Genomic DNA, 14,034 nt, shown 5'->3' with positions numbered 1-14,034 from the left:
ACCTTTATCTTCATCAGGTCAAACATATCTATACACATGTTAAACAATAAAGAAAATACCCTAATGGGTGCAGCAAGACAGCTTTCAAGCCCTTGCCTAGCCTGCAGATCCAAAGGACAATTATTTGCAGCCCATGACGGCTTTCATGGGCTTGAGGTTGAAGCTGCAGTAGGTGGTGTCTTAAACATATATTTTCCTGATGACTCAGTAGGCTCTGACTCTAAGACTAAATCGACCAGCAGGGTCTCTGGTTCAATTCTTAATGTGTACTGTGAGTTAGCTGATGGCAGTTTTAGAAGCTCCAAATAGGAGCTGCAGCTATCCTTGATTAGTGAAGGGAAAAGTCACTCAGGGTGCTTGCTGCTTATCATGGTACAGTGACTTGGACTTCATGCGAGGATAGGATCTCGCTCTGCTGCCATGTCCTTCATAACTGGAGAAGCAAGATAGCACTCACTGTGAAAACTCACAAATGAGAAATGCTCATTGGGCAAGCTAGTTGAGGGTGATCATTGCTTGCAATGACCTCAGAAATGGAAGGAAAAAATCTTGAAATCATTACTGTAATACACATAGTAAACTTTGAAGTAATGTTACCAACAGTTGTATGGTCTTTGTGTTGTTGCCCATGGATTTTGATTGGAACCCTGAAAGAATCTATTCTTTTTTCATCTCAGATGTATCAGTCCAGCCCTGGTGGCCAATCTTCATGCAGCAGTGAACCATCGCCGCTTGGCAGCACCAACAACAATGACAGTGGAGTAGAAATGAACATCAACAGTGGAGGTAGCCTGGGAGATTTGACTGCCTTAGATGATTCCCCAATTGTGGACTCCACTGTTTCATCTGGAACTTCAGCAATCGGCCTTCAGTTGAGAAAGAACATGACAGCACCCCAAAGATTTGAGCAACTAAAGAAAGAAAAATTGAAGCAGGTTAGAGATATTCCTTCATGGGCAAACCCAGTGCCACCAGTCAAGAACACCAAGCTGCCTCTCATTCCTATGAATGGTAAGTTGCTTTTTCAGTCTTGGCTAGATATTGGAACTGTTTGTAATTTTTAAGTGTTAAGGATCTGTTTGGTTGAATGCTTGCATAGAATTTGCAGCACAGAAACAGGCCATTTGGCCCATCTGGTCTGTGTGAGTGTTCACGCTTCACAAGAGCCTCTTCCCGCCCTACTTCACCTAACTCTACTGTTAGAACCTTATTGTTCTATTCTTTTCTCCCTCATGTACTTATCTGGTTTCACTTCCATCAAGCATGAGCTTATTGTACGTTTTATATCTTTTCAGGAGCTTCATTGGAAAATTCAAGTACTGGTGGTTCCACTGCTGTGTTGCCTAACCCTAGAATAATGGAACTGTCCAACAGTGAGATCACAGTTTTGAATCAACTGAATGAGCGTCGTGACAGTGCCACGAGTACCATCAGCTCAGCTTACACCGTCAGTCGAAGATCATCTGGCATTTCCCCTTACTTTTCCAGCCGCCGTTCCAGCGAGGCTTCTCACATTGGTGGCCGTCCAAATAACATCAGTTCTGCCGACTCTTATGACCCTATCTCCACTGATTTGTCACGGAGGTCCAGCGAGGTCAGTTACTGTGGTGGCCTGCTCAACCTCACACCAGCTGAGCAGTACAGGCTGAAGGCTAAATACGCTGCAGCAACTGGTGGACCACCACCAACGCCCCTGCCAAACATGGAACGAATGAGCCTGAAGGCAAGAATGTCTCTCCTAGGTGAAGGCCCCAACTCCATGTTCCCTCCCTTTCCTCCTCCTGCTGCTCAAAGGCGGTGCAGTGACGGCATTCCACGTGGGTATGGCACAACGGCACTCAGGCCTCACGAAGTAGTTGGCAATGCTACTAGGCGGGCAAGTGATCCCGTAAGGAGAACAGCTGTGGATCCTCTGTCACTTCCACGGGTTCAGCGCTTTAACAGCATGAACAATATGAACCCACTGCCGTTACCACCAGCAATGGACAGGCGGCACTTCAGCCTTCAAAACGCTGCTCGATCGGATGGAAGCCTCCATAGGTGTGCCTACTCGCCTAGGCCACCCAGCATCAGTGAGAACATTGTCATGGAAACAGTGGCCAGTGAGATTGATGCTCAAGCTGTGGAGGATGATATAATGTTGCCCGATGACGTGGTACAGTATATCAATTCTCAGGAGAATCGCTTTTCCCAAGATAATAATTCGTTAAATTTCACTGGCCAAATGCAGGGTTTCCAGGAAAATATGAGCATGCAGAGTCAAAACATGTATGCCCAGCGCGGAATGGCAATGGTAGATAGTAACATGAATCAGTCAAGTTCTATGATGACACAATGCCAGATGAGTCCAGGGAGTCAACCATACCAGGGATCATCTAACATGAACAAGAATAGCATGCCGGTTCAGTGGAATGAAGTAAGCTCAGGTACGGTTGACGTCATTCCTGATCAAACAAAGCAGCAGTTCTCTCGGTCAAACCTGGCAGTAGTTCAGCAAAAGCAGATGTTTGACCAGTACCAGAACCTCAACTCCGCTCAGCAGACTGTGACAATGAGCCAGAATGAAATGGCTCTAGCGCAGCAGGGTTTAATGCAAAGAGGTGTCAGTGTGAATGGGCAAAGGATGAACTACATGCAGCAGCAGCAGCAGCAACAGCAGCAGCCGCAGCCTCAGCCTCAGCAGATGAGCATGTGCCAGAATGCTAATCAACCTCTCAGCCCACACCAGACTTTTAATCAGTCCAACCAAATGCTTAGTCCCAATGTTGCTAGCAGGACCCTAAGCCAAACGTCTTGCAGTAATATGTCAGCAAACAATATCATGGGTTCGCCTGCGCCAACAGGTACACAAGACTTTAAGCAGATGACCATGATGCAAAGCAAAGATGCAGCAATCAAAAACTATGCACAGGCCCAGCAGGTCCGTGCACAGATTCATCAGCAAATGACTGCCACAAATGAGGTGCCAATGATGATGAACGGTTGCCGTGGGAGAGATGCACCGGGACAAGGCATGCATATTGCCAGCCAACAGAACTTTGGGTCTCACATCCAATCTGGTAGAAATCCAGATCGTAGCTCCTTTGCTGCTCACGGAAGTTTAAGCCAAACTAACTCCCAAATCAGTCCAAGCCAACACAACTTCAGCCAACCAGGGCAAAACGTAATGAATTCTGTTGGGCACAACTTAAGTCGTGGAATGATGCAACCCCATCCTCCCCAGGGTTCAAACCCATTAGGAAGACAGCATGCTCTGATTAATTCTTTAAACATGCAACAACAAAGCTACTTGCAAAGCCCACTCCAGATGAATGGCATGAGCCCTGGGCAAGGACAATCCGAAATAAGCCACAATCAGCCTGGTAATCAACTCTCGATGCAGTCTCAACAGTGTAATAATAATGATGGCTCAAACAGCAACTTGATGTTTTATTCTGGTCAAATCCATATGTATGAACAAAATGGCAACTTCAGTGGCCAAATGGACTGTGCTATCCAACAGCAACAGCGTATGCAAGGTGTCAAAGCTACGCCAATGGCCTCACCAGGCACCAACCAAGTATCAAGTACTGTAAACTCCCACAGTCTAGACCACGCACAGATAGATTTTGATGCTATCATGGATGATGGTGACCATTCTAGCTTGATGTCAGGCACATTGAGCCCCAGCATTTTGCAGAACCTCTCCCAAAATTCCTCACGTCTCACAACTCCCCGGAATTCTCTGACGCTGCAGCCCATTCCAGCCGGGCTGACTAATATGGCAATAGGAGACATGAGCTCTATGTTGACTACCTTGGCTGAGGAAAATAAATTTCTAAATATGATGTCTTAAATGTTCAAGAACAGTAACGAGCATTTCCAATTTCAGATTCCAGCAACTTAAAAGTGTAACGCTTAAAAACAGATTGTCTCACAACAGTAACATTCCTAAAGAAAGCAATCTTTTTTTATAGACTTTGTATTTTACTGTATAAAAAAGAAACCTTTATTCTGCAGAGAGAGAATCAGGACATTTTACAAAGGCTTATATATTTGTGAATAGCGATTTCTTGCTGTGTTTTGAAGAAATAGCTGGTGGATTGACATGTTACATCAAGAGGTGTGTTATTTGAAATGGGAATCTTGTTTTTTTTTGTTGCAAAGCACTGATATTGTATATTAGACCAAACAGGCAAGGGCGCAAACCAAACATTGCCTATTTCTTTCTTATAAATAGTAGATGTGTGCTTTCTTGTATTTCATTAATGTGAACTCCCCAGTGTGTATCAATTAATTCATTGTCATTGAAAAGTGTTTTAGTTTGGCTAAGTGAAAGAATGAAAGGTACATTGACAGATACCATCAAAGCCATATTGTATACTGCTCCCTTTTCCGAGTTAATTATTCCGCATCTGGTAAACTATCATTAGAAAACCTCACGACAATACAGACTCAGTGGTTTGTGGACATTGTTCATTGTAAATGATATGGCACCGAAAAGCTAGGAATTCCCATATAGCATCAAGAAGTGCCTTACTATGTCATGTTATTTTCAAATAGTGAAGGCATTTTTTCAGTTTAAGACATTTTGGAAACCGTTTCCAGCAATTTGCTTGTAATATGGCAGTGCTATCGGTACTATTCTAGTTAACATACAGTGTTTTAATGAAAATAGTTTCAATAAGTGTGAGAATTATTGTGAAAGCATCTTTTCAATATATATGAGCTGAAATGTGTTCTTTGTTGTGCGTTCTTAGTGCATAAAGCATCTCATGTAAAGAATTTTAAACATTGGACAACCATTCCAGTCTGTAAATATACAACATGTTAAAACTGTGTTTTGAATAAGAACGCCGAGCTGACTATTTTTGATCAACATGTAGCCTGGACATTTCCTGTAACCAACTCCTCTCAGCACACAGAATAGATCTAGCGATCTAAATGTATATACACTTTTTGTACAATAACAAACTTTTCTTTAATAAAAGCAACATTGAATGTACATAACTTTCCTTTATTTAAATCACAATGTAAGGAGGGCAGATGTCATTTATTTCACAAACAGTTGGTATACTTTGCTAATATTTGACTAGAGTAATTTAGTGAGTGTCTACCCTATTTACACTGGGTCCCCAAATGGCTAAGGGTTGATAATATTGGCCAAGTCATTAGGGTTGCCCTCTACTCATTCTGAAATAAGACATGTTTTCTCAATCAATAGAACATGTAGATGGGAACTCAGTTTAACACCTCCGCACTGGTCAATGCCTTCAATAATGCATAGGATCATTAAATGATACAGCACAGAAGGAGGCCATTTGGCCCTTCATGCCTGTGAGGGCTCGTTGGTAGGGCCATCCAATTAATTCCACTCTCCTGTTCTTTTTCCATTGCTGTGCAAATTTTTCCCTTCAATTATTTATCCAATTCTCCTTTGAAAGTTATCATTGAATGTGCTTCCTCCATCCTTTCAGAGAGTGCATTGCAGCTAAAACTCACAATGTAAAAATATTTTTCCTCTTGTCACCCCTGGTTCTTTTGTTAATTAACTTAAACCTGTGTCCTCTAGTAAGCGACCCCTCTGTCATTTGAAACAATTTCTCTTGATCTAATCTATCAAAATTGTCCATTACTGCGAACACCTCCATCAAACCTCCCCTTAACTTTCACTGTTGTAAGGGAGACAACCCCAGTTTCTCTAGTTACTCCAGATAAATGAAGTCTCTTATTCCTGCTACCATTCCAGATCTCCTCAGCACCCTCTCCCAAGGCCTTAATCTTTTTCCAGAATTGGCCACAGTACTCTAGCTGGGGCCTAAATAATGTTTTATAAAACTACTGTTAACATTTCTTTGGGTAAAAGCAAAAAACTGCAGATGCTGGAAATCCGAAACAAAAAAAACCTGGAAAAACTCAGCAGGTCTGACAGCATCTGCGGAGAGGAACACAGTTAACGTTTCGAGTCCGTATGACTCTTCACCTGAAGAGTATCACTGGGTATCAATGTTGGGTGTGAGCCTTAAGCAGGCTCACTTAGTACACTCCTGCCCAGCTAACCTGCATTGCTCCTCATCGCCAACAATCGATTTTTTTTTAAACTCACCGTTATTATAAATCCCTCAATGGCCTCTCCCCACACAATCGCTACAACCTTCTCATTTCATTTCATTTCACATCACTCCACCTCCTGGGTCAGAACTTCAATGCACCCTCGTCCTTTTTACCACTGTATTAGCAGAGTTTTCAATCATCGCGGCCACGCAGATTGGAATAGTCTTCTTGAAGCACTCTGTTTTCCGACATCTCTTCCCACCTTCTACGATCTCTCAAAAACTCTTCGATCAAGCTTTTAGTCATAGGGCAGGATTTTCCCTTCATCGGGCGGGAGCGGCCGTGAAACAGACCGCTGCCCACGGTCGGGCCCGGACCACAATTTCACACTGGCTGGCCAATTAACGGCCAGCCAGCATCAAAGGCGCGCTGAAAGGCTCAGCGCTGCCGGGGTGGTGGGGGGGTGCAGGAGGAGGGCGAGCATGGAAGTTTGCACATGTGCAGGGGAACGCGCGCTGACAGCTCCCTGAGGACACAGAGCTGCCTCAGGGAGCTCAAGATTTGGACAAAGGAAAATAAAGATTTAATAAATGATGTAAACGTGTCCCCACATGCGACTCAGTCACATGAACAGGGACATGTTTTTTAAAAAGTGGAAATTTTTTTGTGTGTTTTTTACTTAACATTGGAAACCTCATCCTGCCCGTGGATGAAGTTTTGTAAAAAAAATGCATAGGCCGCCTAGCTTATTCGCCCACCCCCAACCGAACAGTTGAGCAGGCAGCCAAAAATACAACTTAATTAATCGCTCAAGGGCCTTAATAGGCCTCTTAATTATTGGCTGGCATGCTGTTGACTCTCATGCTCGCCAAACATCATCGCGTGTGATTTTACGCCCGATCGAGACAGGCGCTCACCTGCCCGATGAACATAGAGTCCTGCCCATAGAGTCATAATGGCACAGAAGGAGGCTATTTGATCCTCAAGCCCATGCCAGCTCTCCATAGTGTGCTGCAGTCGGTCCCATTTCCCTGCTCTATCTTTAAGCCCTGCAAGTTTATTTCCCTCATGTGCTCATCCAATTTCCTTTTGAAATCATTGATCATTTCTGCTTCCATCACTCTCACTGCGTTTAAAAAAAGAGTTCTTCCTCACATGTCCCATGTATCTTTTGCCCAGAACATTAAATCTGTAACCACTAGGCCTTGTGTCATCAGCTAATGGGAACAGCTTTTCTTTGTATACCTTATCTAAGCCTGCCATAATCTTGTACATCTGTCAGATCCGCACTCAGCCACCTTTGCTCTAAGGAGAACAACCTCAGCTTCACCAACTTAACCTTGCTAAAATTCTTCATCTCTCAAACCATTCTGCTAAATCTCCTCTGCACCCTCTCAAAGACCCTCATATCCTTCCTAAAGTGTGGATGACCAGAACTAGAAAATACTATAGTTGTGGCCTAACCAGAACTTTATAAAGGTTCAGCATGATTTTCCTATTTTTGTACTCAATACCTCTATTTACAAAGCCCAAGGCCCAATATGCTTTGCTAACTACTCCCTCAATGTATCCTGCCACCTTCAAAAATCTATCCTCATGTTCCTCTGTCATTGTACATTTTTTAGACCATTTAGTCTATATTGCCTCCCAATTCCTTCTGCCAAAGTCCATCACCTCGCACTCCTATGTATTAAACTCCATTTGTCACTGGTCTACTCACTCTGCTCACCTATCCTGTTGCAGTCGATTGGTCTGATCTTCACTGTGAGTCACAACTCCAAGTTTGGAATCATAGACAAGTTTTTGAAATTTTACTCTGTATTCCAATGTCCAAGCCATTTGCATATATCAACAAAGTAGTGGGCCCAGCACTGACTCTACCTTCCACACTAGTCTGTAAAACAATTTACCACGACTCACTGTTTTCTTTCCTCAAGCCAAGTTAACACTGACCCTCCTATTCAATGAACCTCAATTTTGTTAGCCAGTCTTTTATGTCGTGCCTCCTCAACAGCTTTCTTAAAATCCATTTGGATAAAGCTCATTGCTTTCCTGTCATGAAGAAATTTCAATTAGATTAGTCAAGCACACTCTGCCTTTTACAATTCTGCGCTGGCCCTCTTTAATTAACTCAACCTGTGAGGAAGTCCCTGTTGATTTTTTTCCCTAATTATTCTTTCTAAAACCTTAGCATCACTGAGGTTAAACTGACTGGTTTAGAATTACTAGTAATTTCCTTGCTGCCTTACTTGAATGAGCGTGTCATTTGCCACTCTCCAAATCCTCTGGCACCTCCCCCATATGTAGTGAAAGTGGGAAGATTATCGCAAGTTCCCCCACCATGTACACTCCCACTTCCTTTAGTAACCTGGGATGTAAGCCGTCTGAACCAGTTGACTTACCCAGTCTAAGCAGGCTGGACAGACAGCCTTTCCAGTAAGTCCTATCGATTTTGACCCTACCCAATTTCTCTAGCATCTCCGTTCCTATCAATATTTTGTCAGCATTCACTTCCTTATTAAACACGAATACAAAGTACTCAATAAGTATATCAGCCTTGCCCCATGCCTGTACGCTAAAATCACCTTCTTTGCCCCAATAGGCCCCACCCCATCCCATTACTTCCTTGCTATTTACATGCCTATTGACATATTACTGCTGATTACTAGTATCAAGAATTTTTTTTATTATTCATTCATGGGAGTTGGGTGTCGCTGGCTAAGCCAGCATTTATTGTGCGTCTCTAAATGCCCTTGAATTGATAATCTAATACAGACAGAAATATTGTCACATTCTTGCTTCAGTTTTTGGTAGACTACTAGAGGGGAATTTGTTTTTAAGCAATGTGCACCAATCTTTGGAGGGTATAACAACAATTAATACGTTGATCTAAACATAGGGGAACATTATCCCCCCATCAGGTGGGGGGTAAGTGCTGGAGCGGGCGCCGATGGTCAGCCTTCCGATCGGTGCCCCATTTTATGTGGGTGGGCCAATTAAAGCCGGCCCAGCTATGCACTCTCTGTGCGAGGAGGGGGGGCGGATTCCCTCAGCCGGGAGTGCGCTCTTTCATGCATGTGCGTGACAGAGTACATTGATCTCCCTGAGGCAAAGTGCTGGCTCAGGGAGATCGGCTCCAAATAAAAAGTTGACAGAAAGATAATTTAAAAAATTTCCCTGACATGACCCCTCATGTGACACTGTCTTGACACTGTCACATGAGTTGGGACATGTCCTTAACTTTTATTTAAACATTTGATAAATATTTAAAAGCCCTCATGAAACCTCATCTCGCCCGTGGATGAGGTTTCATGCTGTTTCCGAGGCCCGCCTGGGCTCCCGGCCTGCCCGCCAACCGGGCAGGTCCACCAATCAAGTTAATTGGTTTTTTTAATGGCCTTAATAGGCCGTTGACAGTTCAGCGGGCGCACAACCGATTCGGCTGCGCCCCCGCAGAATTGAAAATCTAAGTGACGCAGGATGATGTCAGGATGCACACCCAACATATCCCCGCGTCGTTTGACGCGTTGGCGAGCGGACCCACCCCCACTCGCTGACCGGCAAAACCTGCCCATGGGGTTCCAGTGAATGTCTAACTTGGTGCTTTGAGCATGCCGAAGTAAAATTAACAAAGGGCCTTGAGATGACTGGAGAAATGTCTGGCCTCCAGTGTCTATATCAATATCCTGATAGACTACGTAACACCAAGACCCTACCCATGTAAGTCCCTTATTCCACTATATCCAATCCACTGCTCCCTTTATCAAAGAACAAGCCTGACCCTGCCACCTCTCAATAAATGCTGCTATGAAAATGAATAGGAGAGATCACTGCTGTATAAGCATTTACCATGCAGTAAAGCCTATAATGTACCATAATCCAATAAATCGTCAACGTTGCTGATATCAATAAAAAAACTTTTAAAAATTAGCAAGGAGAGATAATAACTAGTGGCCTTAATATCATAGCTTGTTAGAAACATTATTTTACAGTACTAGGCATCCAAAAGAATATCCACTCCTGGATTAAGCTGACACCTGAACTGCCACATCTAAATCATGTAACACATATAGGATCAGTGCCTGGGTGAAGGGAAGAGCAGGGGGATAATATGTCAAAGAATAATACGCAGTTCAGTATGGGAGGCAATAAAAAATGGTGGCAATCTTAATGGAGAAGAAAATGAAGTGGGCAATGTTGAAGGGATCGAATAACTTGGGGAAGAGACAGAAGCCAGGCTATTGAAACTAAATACAAAAAGGGCCAAAGAATAAAATAGATGAAATAGAGGAACTGATAGGTCAATAGTCAAAAGCTGTCGGAATGTAACAAAGATAAAGATTATAAATGATAGTGCAGGAAGACAGCATCAACATACAGGCTAATACATTATGGTGTACTTGGCAATGGAGTTGAGTGTTTATCCTGAACGGAAGGTCTGGTATGTACAATGTTCTCCAGTTGCAAATATCTCTTGTGGGAGAGTTTCCTATTGTCAGCCACTGGGACCCTGGGACTACAAGGCAGTTGCGTTGGTCTTGGGCCAAAGCAATGGAACTACAGAAAATAACTGATTAATTGGCCTTCCCATGTCACTTTTGTTCATTTGGTCTCTAAACGTCAATGTTTTGAAGTTCACAAATGGTGTCCACTGCAATTGGCCAAGCGGTTCCACCTAATCCTGTGGGAGTGGGAGTACATGTCCAAGATGTTCATTGTTTTATACTCACATGCAGAAATTCCACAGGGAAGCAGAAGTTCCAATATCTCCAACCAGTGCACTGAAATAAGCACAATGCAAACTGCAAAATTTAGTGCAGGTCTGGATTTAATGGCGTCGAGTTTTCACTTCGGGAATAATTAGTATTTCCAGGACAAATTGTGCCCCAAATTAGACTGGGGAAGAGTAGACAGCTCCTTAGTAAATTTTAAAAATGGAATTGAATCCTTTCAAAGTGTACCTATTAGTCTCCTTGCAGCAAAAAATATAGCTTAATTTTTGGAAATTCCTTGAAGCCTGTAACAATTAGTGATAACTCCCAATGGGGATGAATTCACCCTGGCGGGTGTGGCTGGTTTTGTGGGCAGGGCCCGTTTCTTGAGCAGGGTTTTAAAACTAGCGTAAAAGATCACAGAAACTCAAGTTGCACAAGGAGCAAAATGTGTGCATAAAATTCCACGATCTTTTGTGCCAATCACACCAATTTTGGTCAAATTGTGCCGAGAGTGTTTGCCATTGACCAGAAACTCCTGGCCAATGTTTTAAAAATTGAGTCATAAGACAGGAATAAATAAGCAAAGTCTAAATAGAAATTAAGGCCTGGATTTTCATGGAGTTGGGTAGACTTCGTGGAGGGTTGAAAATGGCAGGCGGATGCCAAATCCGGAAGTCCCGTCCCCCCAATATTGACAGCTGTGTGAAATAAGGCGGGGCCTAACGCGCACACGTGGCACTTACAAATCAGCTGGGCCATTTAAAGAGGTAGGGCAGAACAGGGAGTCACGATTTTCACCCTGAAAACTTCGAGAACTCGGAGTGTGTGTTACGCGACTTGGTGCTGGTGAGATTTGAAGGACCGAGGTAAGGAATTCTTGGCTTTATATAGAGCTGTGTGAAGCAGCAGCTGCAAAGCCGAACTCCCCTCTGAGATAGAGTCAGGGGTCTGACATCAGGGAAAAGGGGGTTATGTAGAAGTGCAAACACACACCCGTGTGAGCTCCTGCTCACCACTCCTCGCTTCGTCAGCCAATTGGGTGACACTACAGGCTGCCAGTCTCATTGGGTTATAAGACTGTGCAGTCCAGGAAGGAAGGATGTTTGCTGAAGTGGGCACAGAACCTTCACACATGCACCATATGGAGGAAAGGCAGTGGCAGCAGCATGTGGCTAGATCCAGGATACACGGGCATGAGATGACAGAGCCCCCAGACAGACCAGCAAGATGAAGGAGGGTAAGGTATTACCCTGAACGAAGGATGTAGAGGAACAGGTTCAGCTTCCTGGATATGACTGAGAGGCAATGTAGGCAAAGGTTTAGGATGTCTCGAGATATGGTGTGAGAAACCTGTGCCATGTTGGAGACAGAACTTGCACCTTGAACAGCTGGTGCACACACCTTTCCAATGTTGATCAAGGTCACTGTAGCCCTCAACTTATGTTCATCTGGACCCTTCCAAGGCTGTTCTGCAGCATTTCACAATCAGCTGCCCACAGGTACATAGCATTTATCACCGATGCTCTTTTTGCCAGGGTAGGGGAGCATCTTAAGTTCCCTACAGATGTGGAGTCTCAGAGCCAAAAAGCAATGGGGTTTGTGTCAATAGCTGGCTTCTCACAAGTGCAAGGCATAATATATTGCACACATATCACCATCAAAGCGCCATAAGGGCAGGTGTGCAGACATATAAATAGGAAGTCTTTTTACTCCATCAACATCCAGCTTGTGTGTGTCCATAATAAAGTTTTCCTCCACATCTGTGCAAGTTTCCCTGGAAGCTGCCCTGACTCATTCATCCTGAGAAAGTCAAACCTGTTACGCTTTTTCAAGCCTATACCCTAGGTCCATAGCTGGCTACTGGATGACAAGGTTACCCATTGCGGGGGTGGCTGCTTACTCCACTATGCCATCCGGAAGTGGTACCCAAGCAGCATTTATAACCAGTCGCCATAAGACTAGGGCAACCACCGAGCAGGCTATTGGCATTTTAAAAATATGTTTCTGATGCCTAGACCTCTCGGGAGGAGCACTGCAATACTCACCTGCAAGGATATCAAGAATAGTGGTGGCCTGCTGCATAATATGGTGCAGCGAATGGGTGTATACATACAGGATCCAGAGCCTGCTGAAGAGGACCACACATTGGAGGAAGAGGGGGAGGGGGAGGAGCCATTTACCTCAAGTGAAGATGTAACCGAGAAGGAGGATGAAGAGGGGGTACAATGGTGGGAATGTTGAGAGGCGTGTCCAGGAACCCAGCGTCAGCTCAGCACCTGACGCCATAGTCAACAGGGAGGACCTAATACAGAGCCACGTCTTCAAAAGGTAAAACAAGTAAAACTTAGAAATGAAGGGTGCCAATAAAACTTGTCCGAACTGGTCTTGTATGCCTTAAAATTGAACACCAGTATAACTGTTTCTATTCTATGCACCAATGCGCAAGGGTATGGGAAAAAGGCAGGGCAATGGCACTAGGTCATAATGCTCATTTGGAGAGCCAATGCTGATGTGATGGGCCGAATGGCCTCCTTCTGTGCCATTAAGGATCTGTGATTCTGTGGTGCCAGTATTACTGATTTTTACTGAGAATGGACCATTTTGTACTGGTTTTCCTTAACTGAGCTAGATGAGGTAGGAATTTTGAGCAACATTGAGGATACCCTTGGAAGAAAATGGCTATCAAGCCATTAATATATAAGTGCCCTTGAGACCATAGGCACCTCACCTCTCCCAGAAGATGCCTATTCCCCAACAGGAGAGGAAATCTGCAAGTGTCCTTGAGACTCACTGGTATCACAATGGCTGAAATCTTCACCATCATAAGTCTGCATTCAGCCTCATTGAGGGATTTACCTTGAGATGCCATGCAACAGTGGGGCCTGCAAGTGTACTTTGGATGCTGTCAAATACAGGGTGAACAAGTCACAGTGACTAAGCGAAGCCGAGCCTCTATGTGCACAAGTGCTGTGTCCGTTGAGAATCAGTATGTGCAGATATGACTGACAGGCCAACAGAAATGCTGCAAATCAAGACTGTGCAACATAAATTAACATTTCTGGCACACGTGTGCCGGGCAATGACGATCTCCAACATAAGAGAATCGAACCATCTCCACTTGACATTCAATGGTGTTACCATCGCTGCATCCCCCAAAAGCCACATTCTGGGGATTACCATTGACAAGAAATGGAACTGGATCAACCATATGAACTATGTGGCCACAAGAGCAGGCCAGAGGCTGGGATTTCCGCGTCAACTAACTCACCTCCAGACTCCCAAAGCC

General features: G+C 44.1%; 1 protein-coding gene across 4 annotated transcripts in view; it reads left to right on the top strand.

Annotated features, from left to right (window-relative positions):
- Positions 1 to 4,989, top strand: part of gli2a (GLI family zinc finger 2a) — a 354,425-nt gene extending 349,436 nt beyond the window's left edge. For all 4 annotated transcript variants that reach the window (XM_078552577.1, XM_078552579.1, XM_078552578.1 and 1 more), the window contains 2 exons: positions 678 to 1,011; positions 1,296 to 4,989. In XM_078552577.1, the coding sequence (XP_078408703.1) occupies positions 678 to 1,011; positions 1,296 to 3,835 (2,874 nt within the window). In that variant the 3' untranslated portion in view covers positions 3,836 to 4,989. The remainder of the gene's footprint in view (positions 1 to 677; positions 1,012 to 1,295) is intronic.
- The last annotated feature ends 9,045 nt before the right edge of the window (positions 4,990 to 14,034 follow it).

The sequence above is a fragment of the Cetorhinus maximus genome, chromosome 11 (assembly GCF_964194155.1).
Source record: "Cetorhinus maximus chromosome 11, sCetMax3.hap1.1, whole genome shotgun sequence".
Lineage (NCBI taxonomy): Eukaryota > Metazoa > Chordata > Chondrichthyes > Lamniformes > Cetorhinidae > Cetorhinus > Cetorhinus maximus.
This window is presented reverse-complemented; position numbering and strand designations above follow the sequence as displayed.